Source organism: Rhamphochromis longiceps, linkage group LG5, assembly GCF_057381845.1.
Source record: "Rhamphochromis longiceps isolate RC_006_pf linkage group LG5, R_longiceps_female_GT1.1, whole genome shotgun sequence".
Taxonomy (NCBI): Eukaryota; Metazoa; Chordata; class Actinopteri; order Cichliformes; family Cichlidae; genus Rhamphochromis; species Rhamphochromis longiceps.
The window spans coordinates 18,506,920-18,525,275 of record NC_140561.1 but is presented as its reverse complement, the minus strand read 5'-3'; the positions used below and the strand labels follow the sequence as shown (position 1 = coordinate 18,525,275).

At 39.7% G+C, this 18,356-nt stretch overlaps 2 protein-coding genes across 3 annotated transcripts; both read left to right on the top strand.

Moving 5' to 3' along the window:
• The first annotated feature begins 518 nt into the window (after positions 1–518).
• On the top strand, positions 519–10,684 carry prelp (proline/arginine-rich end leucine-rich repeat protein). 2 transcript variants are annotated; one of them, XM_085406256.1, is made up of 7 exons: positions 519–654; positions 6,578–7,013; positions 7,101–7,286; positions 7,384–7,541; positions 7,616–7,812; positions 9,325–9,400; positions 9,582–10,684. In XM_085406256.1, exons 2-7 carry the CDS (start codon positions 6,582–6,584, stop codon positions 9,670–9,672), a joined length of 1,140 nt encoding a protein of 379 aa, XP_085262382.1. In that variant the 5' UTR covers positions 519–654; positions 6,578–6,581; the 3' UTR covers positions 9,673–10,684. The 2 variants fall into 2 exon arrangements, with proteins under 2 accessions (XP_085262382.1, XP_085262381.1); XM_085406255.1 differs by lacking the exon at positions 519–654 and adding an exon at positions 3,713–4,917.
• Positions 10,685–14,466: 3,782 nt separating this feature from the next.
• Positions 14,467–16,398, top strand: il20 (interleukin 20). Its single transcript, XM_085407901.1, has 5 exons — positions 14,467–14,628; positions 14,747–14,809; positions 14,986–15,138; positions 15,242–15,304; positions 16,113–16,398. The coding sequence occupies exons 1-5, from the start codon at positions 14,467–14,469 to the stop codon at positions 16,206–16,208; spliced, it is 537 nt and encodes a 178-aa protein (XP_085264027.1). The 3' UTR covers positions 16,209–16,398.
• The last annotated feature ends 1,958 nt before the right edge of the window (positions 16,399–18,356 follow it).

The following is an 18,356-nucleotide window of genomic DNA, read 5'->3' as shown; positions in this document are numbered from 1 at the left end:
GACACAGAAGAGATGCCATGGAGTCAGCGGAGAGATGCTTCTAATGAAAAGCACATGACTGGATCTGAGTGCAGTCATCTAAACAATGGCGGGGTGGGTGGGAGACAAAGAGGAGATGCAGTTACAGCTGGGCTTTCCCTCACAGAGGTCCAGTGTTTGTTTCTCAAAGACTACAGATACAGAAACTAAGGCTTGTTGCAAACACGCAAATATGGCATGCAAACACATCATGGTGCCCTGGTGTTTATGTATTTAGTTGTTTAATTTTTCAGACCTACACACTCATCATATAGTTGACAAAAACAAAATAATAACAAACTGTACAACGGTTCAGACACATAAAAGAGCCGGTGGTCTACCAGAAGGAATTAAGATTAAACCTCTGTGGCTCTGAGCCAAGCTAAGGGGGTGAAAAAAAGAACCACTGTGACCTTCAGAGGGAAAGAAGCCAGGGAACAAACCCAACAGGCAGGCTTGTCCACCAAAGGAGAGCGAGAGGGGGAGAGAGAGGGAAGGGAGGGCTAGGGACCAGAGGAACAGAGGAAGAGCAAGAGGGAGTGAGGGAGCGAGGGATAGGAGAAGAGTGAGAGAGGCAGAGAGAAGAAAAGACACAAAACTTGTGACTTGACAAAAGAGGGCAGGTACCAGAGGCAGGTAAGACCCTTTATTTGTTGTTTCCACTGAAGGGACCTGATGAGTAAAGGTAAGAATGCAGACAGAGTTCTGTGCATGTGTGTGTGTGAGTGTGAAACAGAGAAGCCAGGAGAGGCAGTGAGGGAAGTGTTTGTGGACAGAAGGGGAATCCTGGCACGGGCACAGCTGGGCCATGCTGCCGAGTTTCTATAGAAACAGTTTGCCATACAAAGTGGTACTCTGTCCTCCAGGGAGCTGCCACACGCTGTGACTCTGCTGCTTTTCTGTGCTGCTGCACGCTCACCTTGATTTCATCTTTTTCCATTAGTGAGTGGAGAGAGCTGCAACTGCAGTGCAAGTGAAAATATGCAGACTAGAAGAGCTTTAGCTGCTGTTTTTTTTACAAAAGAAATGCCATATTGCTCACTTTTGGCAATCAGATGGATCCCCGGGGGTTTTAAAGGCGGTGCACAAATACATTTTTGGCTTCTTCTGTGGTGAATTCAGATGGATGCAGTTCCTACATGGGTGTAAACTAACAGTTTAAGAAGCTGAAATGGAACGTTCTGGAAATGGTTTAAAAACAAGCATGCACTGAAAAAAATGTGCAATCACATGATGTGCTGACATAAGAAGGTTTGTGAAGTGTGTGAAGAGTTTGAAAAGAAAAACAGCAGCTACTTTGGAGCTGGCTGATGGCGATGTGTACAAAGACGCGGGGATGAAAGTTTCCAGATTTCTGATGTTCGTTCTTCTGCTCTCAGCTATGTTGACATTATATCTACTGTCGTTTGGCTTCTTAATAAATTTCTCATGTTTTATTAGAGCATCAAAGAGCACACTTAGTTGGAGTTTTCGTATTTCTAAATGTATGGAAAACATCTGTACATGTATATATATAATATACACTAGATGTTAGAGAAAATCTTGGCATAACCTTTGTGATTATTGTGCTTAGTCACAGTTACAGGACTCAGATGAGTGAAGTCGACTGGGGATGATGTAACTTTTCATCATGACTTTTTTTAAAAAGTGGTTTTATGAAACACTAGTTTTTTTCTTTCTTTCTTTTTTTGGTAAAGGAACGACGGGCTGTTCTGCCAAAAAAAAAAGGTTGGAAAGAGCTCATCATCAGTGATGAAAAGGGCGTTATGAAACTGAAAATTTTTGAGATATAACCTAAAACTCACACTAATTCCTAAGACTTTCTACTTTTCCTTTAACCAAATAATTCTAAACTTTAAATATATATATAAAGCAAACTGTTTAATAGCTGCACATGAAAAATATCAGCAGTAACGTAAGATTGTGTTATTTTTTAGTAATGTTTAACTTTTATCTCACCAGTACTTGGATATATGTTTTTAACCTTGCAAACAGCTGTTGAGAACGTAATACCACCACTTAGTAGGTCCACATGGTTTTCATCAAGTCCAGTAAGACAAAAGTCTCTGATGTTTAAAATATGCAGATCCAGTTCAAAGTCACAGTAGATTTTGTTTGTTTTAAAGCTTTGCAACAGAGTGTTTGTGTCATGTACTAGCAGTGATCTCTGTCCTACCATCCTAAGTACAGTTCTCATGCTGATAACGATCAGATTAACTCATTGAGGTCATAAATAACAAACTGGTGAATCAGCCATTGTGGATATTGAGTCTTTAATTGTTTGCCAAACTTCTGGTCATAACAGCAGAACGACAGGAAGGAAATCTGGCTCTGGATTTAAACGAGGGGTTGCAAGGCTCTGAGAGGGAAAATGAAGGGCAGTGCCAGGGAATGCTGTCAGAGAAATGTTCAGATTTGTTATTTCAAGCATTTTAGATATGAGGCTCATTCCTGCGCCATGATTTATATCAAACTGATCAAAGGCAAAGAGAAAGAGCACTGGAAACAAATGGTGCCTCTGTGATGAGAGTTTGTTTTTCTAAATCTTTGTGATACTTTGTGATACTGCACACGGCCATTAACAACCAGAAGAGTCTGTTCAGTGACAGGTTGCTTCTCCCCAAGACAAGAACTAACAGACTTAAAAACTCCTTTGTCCCACACGCCATCAGACTGTTTAACTCCTCTCTGGGGGGGAGAGGGAGGAGAAACAGGGGGACAAAGGAGGGGGGAACAACTAAGCTGTAGTGCCTCTTCACCTCACTGTGCAATACCTTTGTGCAATACTTTTGTAAATAGTAAATGGTGCAAATAGACCTCAATACTTGAAATGTGCAATTCACTTGTATTTTTATTTTTATTCCTATTTATTCTATTTATCCCCTTCGTATATTTTATTTATATTTGTCTCTGTATTTATGTGTGTGTGTGTGTGTGTGTGTGTGTGTGTGTGTGTGTGTGTGTGTGTGTGTGTGTGTGTGTGTGTGTGTGTGTGTGTGTGTGTGTATAACATTCTGTAACTGTAACTTCTGTCGGTGCTGTGCTTTTGGAAACCCAATTTCCCAGAGGAACCCACCCGAGGGATTAATAAAGTTCTATCTTATCTTATCTTATTTGCAGGCCTTTGCTCATGATATAGAGGATAACGATTTAGCCATAGTTACCATGGCCTGAAAAAGATCGTTTCACTTTGAAACGTGAATTAGATTCACTGAAGGGTAAATACCTGGAATGATAAGCCAAACAACAGCGTGTATGTGTGTGTTTCAGTCTCAGTGTGACGTAATTTCATTGTCCACATACAGAAAAAGTATCCCTCTCCCTCCTGATTTATTAATGTTTTTGCATATTTGTCACATTTTCATGTTTCAGATCATCAAACAGATTTTAATACCAAAATACAGTTTTTAAATGATGGCTTCTCTCAATAAGAGAAAAAGTTATCCACACCTACCTGGCCCTCTGCGAAAAAGTAATTGCCCCCCAAATTTTAATAACTGGCTGTGCCTCCCTTGGCAGCAAGAACTGCAATCAAACATAACTGATGGCAGGGATGGGAACTGAGAAGAATTAACTGATTCCATTATTAGTATTACTTATCGATTCTCACTGGGATCTCACTGGCTTTGTTTTGAGAGTCACCACCATCTCTAACCATCATGTCAATATTACATTCATGCAAATGAATTGCTTTGTGCTTTGTCAAATGTTTGTGCATGTTGTGGAGTTATTTCTCCCCCTTGTTGTGTTCAGTGGTGGGTCATTACTCAAAAAAGTAAATATTACAAATATTACACAGAACACTTTCATTAAAGGTGATGCAGTACATTACTTAGTTACTTACTCGTTACTTTTTCTTTTTTTTTTTCATAAAATGAGCTGAAAAGCTTTGCCTCATAATTAACATTTAACAAGATACACCTTCAGGCTACAGTCCTACACACCAATGCAAATCTTGATCCTAATGAGGACAGACATATGAACACAAACACAATGCTGACAACACAACACAAGCAAAAAGAGACTTTAAAGTGATTGCCACAGTGATTCTACTGTAGAAACATGAACAGGTAAAAACTGCTCATCATTTTTTTTTACCTGTTGAAGTTAAGGGTCTGACTCCTGGGCTTGGGCATATACTCGTAACATCTCTCTGTGTTTTTGGCTAGCTTAGTATTAGCATGCTGTCTGTACAGGTGCTTGCAAAAACCTGAAGCTGTGTTAGCAGCATAATGCAGCTGTTTCTGTCTACTGTAACATCGTGCTCTCGTCCTATTATGCAATGAATTGAAAGTAAAGTCCATATCCACGCTGCAGACTGTGCCACTGTTTTCCTCCTCCTGCATGTGAACTTAGATCAGCTGATAATCAGCTGATTGTTGTTTGAGTGCTACAACTGATAACAGTGATCCACAGGCAAGCAAACCAACAATTCCAAGAAACTGAACTACTGGGAACTAGTTCTCTGCAAGAACTGGTTCTCGATTCCCTTCCCTAACTGACAATGATGCTCTTACGTTGCTGTGGAGTAATTTTAGCACACTCTTCTTTTCAGAATTGTTCCAGACACATTCAAGGGTCTAAATCTTCATTTTTTTTGTACTTTTCTGAGCCATTCAGAGGTGGATCTTGTGGTGTGTTTTGGACTATTGTGCTGCTTAATAACCCGAGTGAGGTTAAGCTTCAGGGCACAAACGGATAGCTGGACCTTCTTCGGGACTTTCTGGTAGAGAGCAGGAATCATGGTTCCATCAATTACGGCAAGTCGTCCAGCAGCAAAGCAGTCCCAGACTATCACACCACCATATTTGACTGGTGGTATGATGTACTTTTGGCTATGTTAGTTTTACACCAGATGCAACGAGTCCTGTTAGTCCACAGAATATTTTCCCAGGCCAGGTAGGTTTGGCTATTTTTTGTTTTCCCTTAATAGATGCAATCATCATTTAAAAACTGCATTTTGCATTTACTCTGGTTATTTGAGTCTAATGTTGAAATGTGTTTTATAATCTGAAACATGCAAGTGTGACAAATGGGGCGTGGGGGTAAATACTTTTTCATAGCACTGTAGCTAAACCGATTTGCTCACAGTTGTTATATATTCTTAAACCCCGTCAGTTACAGAACATGTAAAAATCACCTCCCCTGTCCTCTCATTGTGAAATGCAAGCTCATAGGTGTGCCTAAGATGACTCCTTGTATGATCAATGTGATGAACTATACAAAATGGAAATTCCTTTTTCAAAGCAACTTTGGAAAATTCCTCATGCACACACAAAACAAATCCTCCTGGTGTGAAATTTTAAACACACACTGATTATAAAATGCTGTAAATACATATTGAGTTCATGAGAGCTTCATTCCAGTGCGCCTCCCTTTTGTTGACATATTTTAACCTTGCAGGCTTGCTTTCTCTACACACCTCCCCCCTCTCGACCCATGCTTACAATAGTGCCTTTATCCTTTCATAAGCGCTCATTTCCTGTATTAGTATCTGCCCTACATTCTCTTGAATTTAATCAAATTAAGGATGTATGGCTCCTCCTCAGATGATCCCACCTCTTCAAACACAGATTACGTTACCGAGCTACACATGTCCATCTTACATTAGTTTAAACTGCAATAGAAGTGTGGAAGCAATACTTAAGGTAGGCTGGGGACAATCTTGGTATATAAAATTAAACCTCAATGTTTTTATAGAGTCAGGTGAGCATTGCTTCATGTAGGCCTTGGTAATGCTGTTTCACTCAGTTCAACCCTGAAAACTACCTCTTAAAATGGGTCAAACAGTAACCAGCTTTAAAGTGGAATCTTTCCAAAGGGAAATACAAACTAACGGATATTTTTAGTAAAATCAGAGATAAGATGAATGCCCTGGATTGCACGTAGCCTTGTAGGAAAAAAGGAGGGTTTGTACACAGCTGAGTCATTACACCCACATGGAGAAAGAAGCACCAAAAGGACATATTCTAAGGAGCTTGGAAAGAAAAGCATCTGAACTTCTTTAAGTTGCTTGAAGACGTTTCACCTCTCATCCAAGAAGCTTCTTCAGTTCTAAGGTCAAATGGTGGGGAGTCCCAGATTTAAACCTAGTGGGAGTTTCCCCCCAAAGAGGGACAAAAGGGCCCCCTGATAATCCTCTACCTAATCACATGAGCCAAGGTGTGAAAATGGGTGTGGGTCACAATCAGCCAGGGTTTCGGGTGAGCTCATTGTGAAACCTGGCCCCACCCTATCATGCGATTTCCTGAGGTCAGATGGCCCAGGATGGGCGTTAAGACGTCTGGGGAGGGATCTCAAAACTGGATTATAGATGGCAGACAGTTGGTGTCGCAAACCACCGCCTCTGTTCAAAGATGGTCGCTCACAGTGGACATCCATGGCTTCTTTCACTCCTCTTTCAAACCATCTGTCCTCTCTGTCCAAGATGTTAACATTGGCATCCTCGAAAGACTGTGTATGCTTGGATCTTGCATCTTTCTTCCTTAACTTAATGCCTTTCACTTTGATTACTGCAGAGTCAGTAGAAATCACTACTTACACTTTATGCTTTTCCTAGGACAATGAAGGCTGGTGCAAGACTCCTGTCTGCACTGACTCTGCTCCTCCTACTGGGGGCAGTGTTCACACAGAGGCCTCGGCCAAAGAAGCCCACCAGGCGCCCAGCTACCCCCAGAAAGCCTCCTGCTCGTCTCCCAACTGTACCACCCCAGCCTGAGCCCAAGGAACCAACAGATTTCCCCCCACCCATCCTGGGCCCACCTTCCATCTTTCCTGACTGCCCCCGGGAGTGTTTTTGCGCCCCAAGCTACCCGAATGCGCTCAACTGCGAGAACCGGAACATTCGTGTAATCCCAGCAATCCCATCCAGGACTCACTACCTGTATCTCCAGAACAATTACATCTCTGAGATAACCTCGGAGCCCTTCCTCAACGCCTCTGAGGTCCGCTGGATCAATCTAGCAAACAACCGTATTCATCAGATAGATAAGCAGGTCAGGGAGTTCACCTCTATAAATGCTCAGGATTTAAAGAAATAGAATCACTTTACTACGGTTGCTTTGCATCTATCTCTCACGCAGGTGTTTGAAAAGCTTCCAGCACTTCTGTATCTCTACGCCCAACGAAACCAGCTTAATGAAGTCCCTTCAGGCCTCCCAGAAACTCTGGAACAGCTCCGCCTTAGTAGGAATCGTATTTCCAAGATCCCACCTGGGGCCTTCAACAACATGGGGAGCCTGACTATGCTCGATCTGTATCACAACCAGGTGAACCTCACTGTTACAACACTGTGCTATCTAGACATGTATGGAGAACTAAATCTCTAGCGTTTGTGGAGCAAATATGTGATGTCTTTTCTGTCAGCTGAGTGACAGTGGCCTGGGTAAGAACAGCTTTAAGGGCCTTACGAACCTGGTGCAGCTCAACCTGGCTCATAACACGCTGAAGAAGATGCCTACTAGTATACCAACCAGCCTCGTGCAGCTTTTCTTGGATAGGAACCGTATCGATGACATCCCAAAGCAAGTATACGGTGCACGCATTGTCCCAAAGTTGATTATTCCCACTAAGAATCTTTATTATTGTCTTTTTTCAGAAACTACTTTGACAACCATGCTCACCTGGCTTTTGTGAGGCTGAACTACAACCAGCTGAGTGATAAAGGAGTTCCCAAGAATGTGTTCAATGTCTCCAGCCTGCTAGACTTGCAACTGTCCCACAACCAGCTCGCTTCGATTCCTTTGTTCAACGGTCACCTGGAGCACCTGCATCTCGACCACAACAGCATTGAGAGTAAGTAACCAGCAGCCACGTCTGTCCCAGTGAGTGGTCATCACTGTGCTAAAGCAAGGCCTCCACATCAGGGAGCATAACCACAGTTTGTCTCAACTTGGGCTGAATGTCAGGGCTCTTCATGTAACTTCCAGCAACTTGCAGCTGTGTCAGGTCACCTTAGCTTCTCAGTTCAATGTGGTCTTAGTGTTGTCCATGTCTCCCTGTTTCTGTTTGGATCTGGTGGTGTAGCAACTAAACAAATAATATGTCGTAGATTCAACCCCCCCTTTTTAACCTATGCATTAACCGCTGTAAATTATCTTGGTTAATTATACCCAATTGTCTTGTGTCCTATGCCGACTTTAATGAAGACAGATCAGTGTAGTCTGTTGACACTACAGCTGTAATTTGATCAGTGTGCAACACAAACCGAAAGTATTTTTTCAGGGTATTCTGTTATACCTGTTTCTGCGTCATGACTACAAAACTACTTTGGCTTCAGGCCATTTTTTTTTCAACTTCCACTGAAGTTAATTATCATGACGAGATGTGTCCTCCTGTTCAATTGTATTTGGAATTATTTTAAAAAATATGTTTCTTAGTTATTTTGATGCAATAATTTAAGGGCTTACACAATGCAATCTTCTTCCAGACCGTTAATTCAATTCAATTCAATTCAATTTTATTTATATAGCGCCAAATCACAACAAAAGTCGCCTCAAGGCGCTTCATAGATACAGAGAAAAACCCAACAATCATATGACCCCCCTATGAGCAAGCACTTTGGCGACAGTGGGAAGGAAAAACTCCCTTTAACATGAAGAAACCTCCGGCAGAACCAGGCTCAGGGAGGGGCGGCCATCTGCTGCGACCGGTTGGGGTGAGAGAAGGATGCTGCTGGGTTTTGTTTTGTTTTGTGGGTTATAACTACATATAACTACACAGTTAGAAATGCATTAATATTAGTGGACTCTGTAACACAACAGCACATTTTCAACTTGAAACGCTTATATGTCTGAGTATGTGTCACATTACAGAGAAAAATCAGATGTGATGCGATTTAAAATACTTACCTACTTGTGTTTTGCAATAAAGTATAATCAATTTTACAGTTGAGCTCTGTTTAAAGGTGTGTTTGTTTTTTTCTCAAATATACCCACTTCAGTATCATTTAAACACACTCATATTTCTGTCTTTTTTGTATCCTTTTTTTTATATTCCTAAAAACATTTCTCATGCTATTTTCTAAGTTAAAACATCATAAAAAATAAAGATTTCTTCTGAAAATGTATGCTAAGCATTGCATGTTTAAATAAAAAAATTCACATTATGCATAATATTTAAGATAATTATCTTCTCAGACTATTATCAGGCTATACCCTGCTCTTCCTGTATGTAAATTGCTATAATGAAATAAATTATACAATAAAAAAACAAAACTGTCAAATCTAAAATAGCATATTTTCTTATTTATATGCACATGTGAGCACTTGAAGACTAGATCTTCATGACTGTGTATTTTCCTGACAGACATCAATGGCACCCAGATCTGCCCATACAGCGTGCAAGCTGACCCGAGTGATATGAGCCAGGTTCCCAAGCTAAGGTATTTCACATTATGTCATAATGCGTGTCTCAGCACTAACCTAAATAATGAACTTGTCTGAGCTGTGTGACCTGTGTGTTAACAGGAAGTAAACAAGAACAAAAGAATTTTGTCTGGAAATGCCAAGTTCAAAGAGTTAAAATCCCAATGACATATTAGATACCTGCTCTGTTGTTTTCAGGTATCTCCGTTTGGATGGAAATCACCTGAACCCTCCCATCCCTCTGGATGTCATCATGTGCTTCAGGCTCCTTCACTCTATTGTCATTTAGGAAAACCATGCCTAAAGGCATGGGGGCTTGCACATGCAGTACTGTGCAAAAGTCTTGAGCTACGCAGCATTTCTTTATATTTTGCTAGGAAAGTGTGAAAAATGTGCTTTCTTCTCATTTCTTTAAGTGGTCTCCAGAAATTGTTGTCCGGGCTTCTTAAAAGACATTCAAAGCTCTTCCTTGAATGTTGGCTGCCTTTTGTTCTCTTCCCTATCAAGAGGATCCCACACTGCTTCAGCAATTTTGAGGTCTGGGATCTGGAGAGGCCAATCCAAGACTGACAGTGTTTAATTGGGTGTTTTTCTGTCCTGGTATCTTTTACTGCTCTGGCAGTGTGTTTGGGATCGTTGTCATACTGAAAGTTGAAGCTTCTTCTAATCAGATACTTTGCAGAAGGTACCACGTGGTGGATCAAAATCTGACCGTACATTTCTGTAGTATTGATGTCAATTGATTTGACAAGATCCCCAACACCACTCGCTGAAATGTAGCCACAAGCCATGACAGGGCCTCGGCCATGTTTGGCTGCAGTCACAAACTGTGTTACATCTTTCTTATTGACTATAATTTGAACTAAAAAATTCAAATTTTTGTTTCAAAGAAGACCCGTTGGGACTGATATTTGGTCCAGTTCTTGTGTAATTTGACATACCTTAACATTTTCTCCATTTTACTTCTTAACAGCCACTCTTCCATTTCTTATGAGGCTTCAGTGAACAGTAAACGAACTGAAGGGTCAGATGCATCTCTCAGGTCATGTTTCAGATCTTTGCTGGATTATTTGACCTATTTCTTCTGAATATAACTTTCAGAAAAACTTTTAAAAGATTTTAAGATCTTGGAGAATTGTTGCTCACTGCTATAAAGAATTAAAAGAAAGTCTGGCTCCAAAACAACAAGAAATGAGGGGTGGCTCAAGACTTTTGCACAGTACTACTGACACACACACACACACACACACACACACACACACACACACACACACACACACACACACACACACACACACACATCCATGAAAACATAGACTCACTTTGTACTAGGTGCATTTCATTGCAAAGTATGGTGTTTATCAGCAGTAGACGCTGTGGAACTGTAATACTGAGAGAGGGACTGCAAATAACTGCAAAACTTGGATGGTTCAAACTTTTTTAATTGTGATGACAAATTTAACTATTGCCATTTTTTGGACAGTCCCAACATTAAACTACAAATCAGCATAAACTGTGGCTATGCTGACATTTAGAGTTAGGTTTCTGCAGTAGTTGCAGTTTATCAGTGTTTTTTGTTTACAAAACTTCATGTAAAGAAAAAAGTGAAAAATATAGCTTGAGCAAAGCCTGAAAACACAGGGACATTTACAGACATGCTACAGACATAAACGGTAGTTAAGTTCACAAGAATAGGTCAACAGAGTGGGGCAGCCGTCAGAGGCAATGAATAAATATGCAGTGTAAGTTAAAAGAGATAACCAGCTTTAAATAACTAGCTCCATGTAGTTAAAACAGTTTCAAATGTGCCTGTGATTTTCAAGATACTCTTTGTAAAAATGTCATTTTATTCTTGTTATCCCTAATCTTTTGTATAATATTCTTCTGTATAAAGAAGCTTTGTACAAACAATGGAAAATAAAAGTTCTCCTTGATCATCTGAAAATGCTTGATGTTTGAAATAAAAAATGTAGTTTTCTTCCTCATTTCTCTTTTCTAATATGCCTCACTGCTCTCTCTGCTTAGTCGACACCAACCCGACCTGTTTCACAATAATATGAGCCTTTGGATAAAAGCAACATGTTAGTAACTGACCAGGTATAAAAGGAACATTCCAAAGAAGCTAGAGGTAAGGGCGTTGCCTGTCTGTGAAAGTGTGCAAGAACCGTAAAAGACGGATGTAGCACCATAACGTCAAGGTCGGCATTTTGGCTGACGCCATGTTGGTTGTTTGGAGACTGAAGTTAACATATTTGAAATATAGGTGAAGCTTGGTTTGGCAAATTAGTGCTAAGTAAAAAACTAATAATTGACTCACCAAAACTGAAGCACAAAATTCTGTGTTGGTCTGCACCACAGAGGAATACAAGTTACTCATTTAAGACCATTAAAGGCTCCAGAAGCACCAACATGGGAGAGGTCTATACCAGTGACTTGAATTAGCAGAGGTGAGGTCTAGTAGATGCTAAAGGGCCACAGCTACTTGTGCTGGGACACCTGTCAATGAACCCACCCAAAGTCTTGACTCAATAATCCAGGTGGATATTTATATACATTTCTTTTTCCACCAGGTCTTAAAAATGCCTTTTTTTAATGCTTTAAAGTTTGGCTTTTTATCATCACGACTTCCTCTCGCAGCTAACTTCAAGTGGCAGGAACCAAAGGTTTGTGCACTTCCTCGCTGGCTTCATTTTAAACTCATATATACATGGCTATTTGAGAATAACAATTTCTAAATGTAAAATTTCAGATAATCTGAAGATTTGTTTCTCAGGGTGACATAATAAAAAGAGACAAGAACCTAGTTGTGTAAATCACTGAATGGCCTCACCGTTACTGAACACAGTTTGACGCTTGAGTCACAAATACAAGTTAAAGCTGCAACATTCAAAGAAAAAGATCCAGAAATGGTGCCACGTCCTGTGAGCCTGAGCTCATCGAAAAGACAGCATTTATGATGTAGTACATTAGTACACAAGCTCACGTTAATGCTGAACAGTATACACAGGTACTGAAGTAACATATGCTAGCATCCAGAAAACATTTTTTCATGAGAGGCCCTTGTTTATTTAGCAAGGCAGCAGTTAACCACATGCTAAACGAGTTAGGACAACATGACTTTTGAAAAAAAGAAGTTTGCGTGCTGAACTAGCCTGAAGGGCCTGGCTCTGGAAACATTTGGTAAAATGAAAAATATGACAACCAAACTTTTCAGAAAGAAATGAAACATCATCACAATAGCATTAGCAAACTGCTTTGGTTCATGCTTCATTAAAAAAAAAAAATCATTCCATTTAGTTTCACTTCACTGTTTTGTTGCCTGATTTTCTGAGGCCCCGGGAGTACCTTTGTGTCCTAACAGTGGGGGCCTTCCCCGCAGTTTGAGAACCACTTTCCATGTTGACCCTGTGGTCTGGGTGGTGTTTTTGTGGGTGCTCTGATTTCCACCCCCAGTCCAAAGACATGCGTGTTTGTTTAAATCGCAAATGAATTAAAGGGTTTTTCATTTTGTGTTTATTGACTGTGACAGTTTAACATGTAAGAAAGCAGAAGTGACTAAAGGCTGCAAAATTGCACAACACTGCGCGAACAGAAGTAACTATGTGCATGTAAGAATGACCGGATTAAGCAAAACTTTCATTAGATACATCATAAGATACCTTAGCAAGAAAATATTTAATATCCACTTGTTTCTAAAATGCTTGATGATTTTACCTTTTAAGATGTCTAAAAACGATTTCAATGAAACATGCTGACATTTCAGCTTTTTTCAATGAATAACTGTTCAAAAAAGGTTGAGAGAAACTGACAGTGGCTACGATGGCAATTTTGTCAATTTTTTGTGTTTCCGGTTTCAGTGTAAAAAAAAGTCACTTTGTTCCCGAGGCTCTGTATTAAAGAGGTAGTACTGCAGGACTGCAACTCTGGTGGAATTGAGAATACAATAGAGAAGCATGCGAGGCTTTTTAACTGGCTCTAATTGACTTCATTTACAGGTTATTCCTAGTTTCATTGGGTTTTCTTGCTTCCTACCGCTGCAAATGAAGTTTTAGAAGACTTCAAAAGCACCCTGGTAAAACAGGCTGGCGAGCAGGTCTGGTAGGTATTTCCAATCAGGACCTGTTGACTGAAGTGATGTCAGAATGCCCTTCTAGTAAAAAGACAAAAGTCAATGAGAGGCTTTATTTCCAGTATACACCCAGAGTGTTATGCAACATTTGGAAGTAGCTATACCAATCAATCTGAAATCTAAAAGAGACAAGAAATAAAATGATATTGCCACAAAACACTTCCTTTTACAAATTAATCACATTAAAACAACACAGACTTTAAAAGCTCGTAAGGCAAATGATTCAGGGAGTGACGTCTTAATGCGGAAGCTGCAGCAGCTTCAGTTTAAATGATGAAACTCTAATCTAGCAACAATGATTACTCATTCATTATTTACATTACGCATCACTGAGAGTGAAAGTTTTTCTTCACAAAGACAGCACTACTCATCAAAGAGGAGGAAATCAGCAATAATTCTTTTTTCCATTCTTCCAATCAGAGACTGAAACATGACCGGGAGTTCCTTTAATTGCACCAGACTTCCTCCTCCTGTAAACCCATTCACATGCATGCACCTGTGGAGTCCCATGCATGTTTAACCTGTTCAATACCTGGTGAAAAGAAAAATCCCCTTACTCCACACTATAAGAGGACACAGGATGGAGGCCCAGAGACACAGCTTCACCAGAACTCTCCCTCTGAGTGACACACGCACAGGTGAGTCTGAATACAGGTGATACTTCTCCAGGCAATGATGATGGCAGCTGATGGACTTGACATAGTGTTTCCTTTATTCTGGATATTGGTAGTTTATAAACAGTTTTTTTTAAATGATCCAATATCCATTTATGAATCTATAAATGCTCATAAAGTATTTTTTAATTTGTGGCTTTGAAGTTTTTTATCTGTTTTGATGATCTGAGGAAACAGTGATGAACCTTTTTCCTAAATTAATCAACAATTTTACACAATACACAATTCTTACAAACCGAAACGCTTCTGTTAGCTTTCTCACCAGATCGCCATCATCAGGATGAAGATGCTTATCGGCTGCTCTGCTTCCTTCCTCCTCCTCCTGCTGCTCAGCTGTCTGACTGAACCTGCTGAGAGCCGAACTCTGCATCTGGACAGCTGCTCTGTCAGTGTTCACACACACGAGCTGCGCAAATACTACGCACACATACGATCAAATGCGGTGAGTTCAGTCATGCAATCAAAACCTCTGGCAAGAGCTTGCACAAGTGTAACGTCAGATTAAAGTGGCAGAAAGTCGTTGTAACTGATCCTTTGTTTTTCTTTTTCTTTTGTGATAGATTTCAGAAGACAACGAGATCGGAATGAAACTTCTGGATAGATCACTGATGAAAAATGTTCAGGTGAGCTCTTGCGTTGTGTTGCCACTCAGTCATGATGATTTGCTTTTTAGATTTACTTTTGCTTCCCTTTTTTTGACAAGTGTCTTCCACATATTAAGTCTCTATCACCAGAATATGGATTCTGAAGATAGGTTGTGAAAGGTGCTAGAATCTGACTTTCGCCATGTCCCCCTCAGGACGGTCAGACATGCTGTTTCCTGCGTCTTGTGTTGCGTTTCTATGTTGAGAGAGTGTTCAGCAACTATGCCTCATCTGAGCCACAACAACAACGCTGCTCCAGCGCTCTGGCCAACGCTTTCGTGAGCATCAGAAGAGACATCCATAAATGTGTAAGTTTGCTCTCCAGTCTCAAAATGTGCTTCTTCTTCTTCTTCTTCTTTTAATGAAAAGCTGTCATAGATTGTAATGATAATTGTGCTTTTCTGTGTATAGCATTGCCAATGTGGAGAAGAAACCCAGAGAACAATTGATTCAGTGCATGCTGAGTTTATCAAGGTAAGACACACAATAAAATCTAAAATGACTTCCTGTCTTAGACGCTCAATAATAAGCCCCAACATCAGTTGTTGTAATTTTCCTAATATGACCTAGTTAGTTAGGGAAAAGTTGTGAGCTGTGAAACTTTGTTGTATGTCAATAATATCTTTATTAATGTTACTTTTTGTCTTGGATTTCAACAAGAAACAAACACAAATGGGTTACTATACAGAAACACAGCACACAGAGAAAATACCTAAATCTATAACTCACTTCAAATAAAACAGCCAAAAACTGCAATGATTTCTAAATCTTGTAAACTAAATTTTATTCACAATAGATTCTCTGAGTCTTTTGATGATATTATATTCTTGGTGTCCTGCAGATGACGAGATAATCAAAGCAGTTTTACTTTATTCTGAAATTATTCAACAATTAGCCGATGTTTTTGCAGATAGTTTCATCTTTGTCCATCTTTAGCTGTGAGAAACTCTGCCACTCTAAGAGGCCCGTTTTATACCCAGTCATGCTACTGACATGCTGCCAATAAATTTAATTAGTTGCAAAATGTTCCTCTATTGACTTTCTCAGCCTTTTGTTGCCCCTGTCTCGACTTTTTCGACGTGTGTTGTTACCTTCAGATTCAAAATCAGTTCATTTTTTTCTCAGCTTAAACCTTTGATATTATTTCTGTGTTCTATTGTGAATAAAATCTGAGTTTATATGATAAGAGTATCACCTGCTTGAAAGACACACGTGTTGTTTTCAGATCTATTTTCTTATCTAACTCTTCCACTTTTCCCTTGTTCCTCTTTCTGCTGAGCAGCTACAAGCAAACAGGGCAGCACAGAAGGCAGTGGGTGAACTGGACACTGTGCTGGAGTGGCTGGAAGCACTGGGACCCAAAACTCAAAGAAATTGAGCTGCTCTTTACAAATGTGCTAATTTAAGTTTTGTGGCATGTTGCATTTCTATGTTTTCACTTGAAAGAACTTGATACTTAGTTGGGTTTTTTATTACCGTTTTTTATCCACTAATGTGGACTGAAATTGTATGCTATATTTATAACTAAACAAAAACGTGTATACTTCTGAGGAAGCTGTTACTGTAAGATTGTTTACTAGACTTAAATGTTTGTTTTTATTTTTGTAAATACTTTAATTTAAAAATCAATTAAAGAAAAATACAACTGTATTGTGCTCTCTGAGAGTTTCCTGTCAACAGCTGATGTCTGCTCTTCATTACCATCTAGTGGCCATCAGTGAAAATTCAGTGTTGCTGTTTGTCCGATACTAGATTAGGTGCCTGCTCGTGTGTCTGCTTCTGTGCTTTCTGAAATTGTCTCAAATCAGTATTCATGGTGTAGCCCACATTTTATCACAGTCTAGTATTCTGCTTCGCACAAACGCTGACAGTATCTGGGAACATGTGGACAAATTTCTTTAGTCTGTTGTCAGGACTGACATCAGTCCAAAGGCATTGTTTATGATTTTTATGATATTTGGGATTTAGTGTTAAAGGGGATCTTTTAAAGTCCAGACACGATAATGTTATGGCTGGAAGTCATGGTGATGCTTCCTCGGATATATAATCTATGTTTGAAAGAAGAGAAGAGAAGAAGAGAAAAGAGAAGAGAGAATGTGTTTCACTTACTGTTATCAGATCAAATCCAATCCAATAAATCACCTGAGAACAAATACGCCTGTCACTTCTGCAAAAAGAATTAATTGAGGGACATTATCTCACACACATGCTTTCACGAATAAGAGCGGATGTGTAGCAAGCCCTTTGGCTCTGTCTGAACAGACATCTGATTACTAGCTGCTTGAATATTTGCCAATACTGTGACTGTTGTGACAAATATTACAAAGGAAATTGCTTCCTCTGATCATTAATCACTGCAGCAGCAGAAGCAACAGACCTGTGACAGACTATACATGTAATCATGTCTTACACAGGAACAATAACACCTCAGAAGGTATGTTAAAAAGAAGCACAGGGGGAAAAATGAACACCTACTTACTGAAATTCTCATGTTCTGTGAATCCATAAATGGTGCTGCTTGCATTTTTTTTCACTTTGCTGATAAAGGTTCATTTGGAGTAAAAGTGAAACCTAAGTTAGGAAGTTCTAGCTAAAATGTTGTACTATCTTTCTTCGAAACTTGTGGCCAAGTTTTCCTCTTCTGGTGTCACAATCTGCTGAAAAATGAAAATGAGATAAGTACATGATGTGTAGGATCATATTGTACAGATCTTTTACTTAGACATGTATCTATGTGCTCAGTTTCAGAAAATGTTAGCCAACTGATATATAAGTGATTGGACTGTTGATACTTACAACAATGTATGAGAACATTTATTTATATCCACTGTAAAGAAACTATTCTTAAGGAGGGGAAACAGGCTGAAGTACCAAATAACACAAGAACTGGACTGAAGATTAGTGCCAACAGTGCTTCTCACCAACTGATTAATCTAATTGTAAAATTTGATTTCAGCCAGCTGTACTGGGAATCTTATCAAAATTGATGGAATTATGAAAGCGGGAAAGTTTGATCTGGTTTTGATCCCATTTAGAAACCATCTGACTCACACTGGCTTCGATTTTCAACATGAAAGTGATACCAAACACACAATGGAACACTGTCAGGCATGGATTGGCCTCCCCACAGCTCAGACCACAATGATATTGGACAAGTGTGGGATCATCTTGATAGAGAGAACAGAATAAAAGGCAGTCAACATCCAATGAAGAGCTTTAATCCAACAATGTGGTGGTTCATCACTAACATCATATAGACACAAATATCCACAATCCTGATTAACGACTGCACAACAATCCCAGCCACTTTTCCTTATAGCAACACAAAGGACTCACTCACCTCCTCCAGTATCGTTTGGCCCACAGCCCACAGCTAAAACTAAATCTAATAGAACAAAATATTAATATCACCAATAAGTCACTGCATCAAACAAACCCATGACAATCTTATCAGTATTCAGAAATGATTTGGGAACATGAATTTGCTTTCTGCCCCTACTCCTCAACAGAAATCTGTAATAACCCT

Bases quoted from the DNA above. Each gene is read 5' to 3' on its own strand.
- prelp (XM_085406255.1), top strand. From the start codon at position 4,856: ATGTTAGTTTTACACCAGATGCAACGAGTCCTGTTAGTCCACAGAATA. The intron at 7,014-7,100 runs GTCAGGGAGTTC...TCTCTCACGCAG, and splicing joins TTCATCAGATAGATAAGCAG to GTGTTTGAAAAGCTTCCAGC. The intron at 9,401-9,581 runs GTATTTCACATT...TGTTGTTTTCAG, and splicing joins AGCCAGGTTCCCAAGCTAAG to GTATCTCCGTTTGGATGGAA.
- il20 (XM_085407901.1), top strand. From the start codon at position 14,467: ATGAAGATGCTTATCGGCTGCTCTGCTTCCTTCCTCCTCCTCCTGCTG. The intron at 14,810-14,985 runs GTGAGCTCTTGC...TGTCCCCCTCAG, and splicing joins CACTGATGAAAAATGTTCAG to GACGGTCAGACATGCTGTTT. The intron at 15,139-15,241 runs GTAAGTTTGCTC...TTCTGTGTATAG, and splicing joins GAAGAGACATCCATAAATGT to CATTGCCAATGTGGAGAAGA.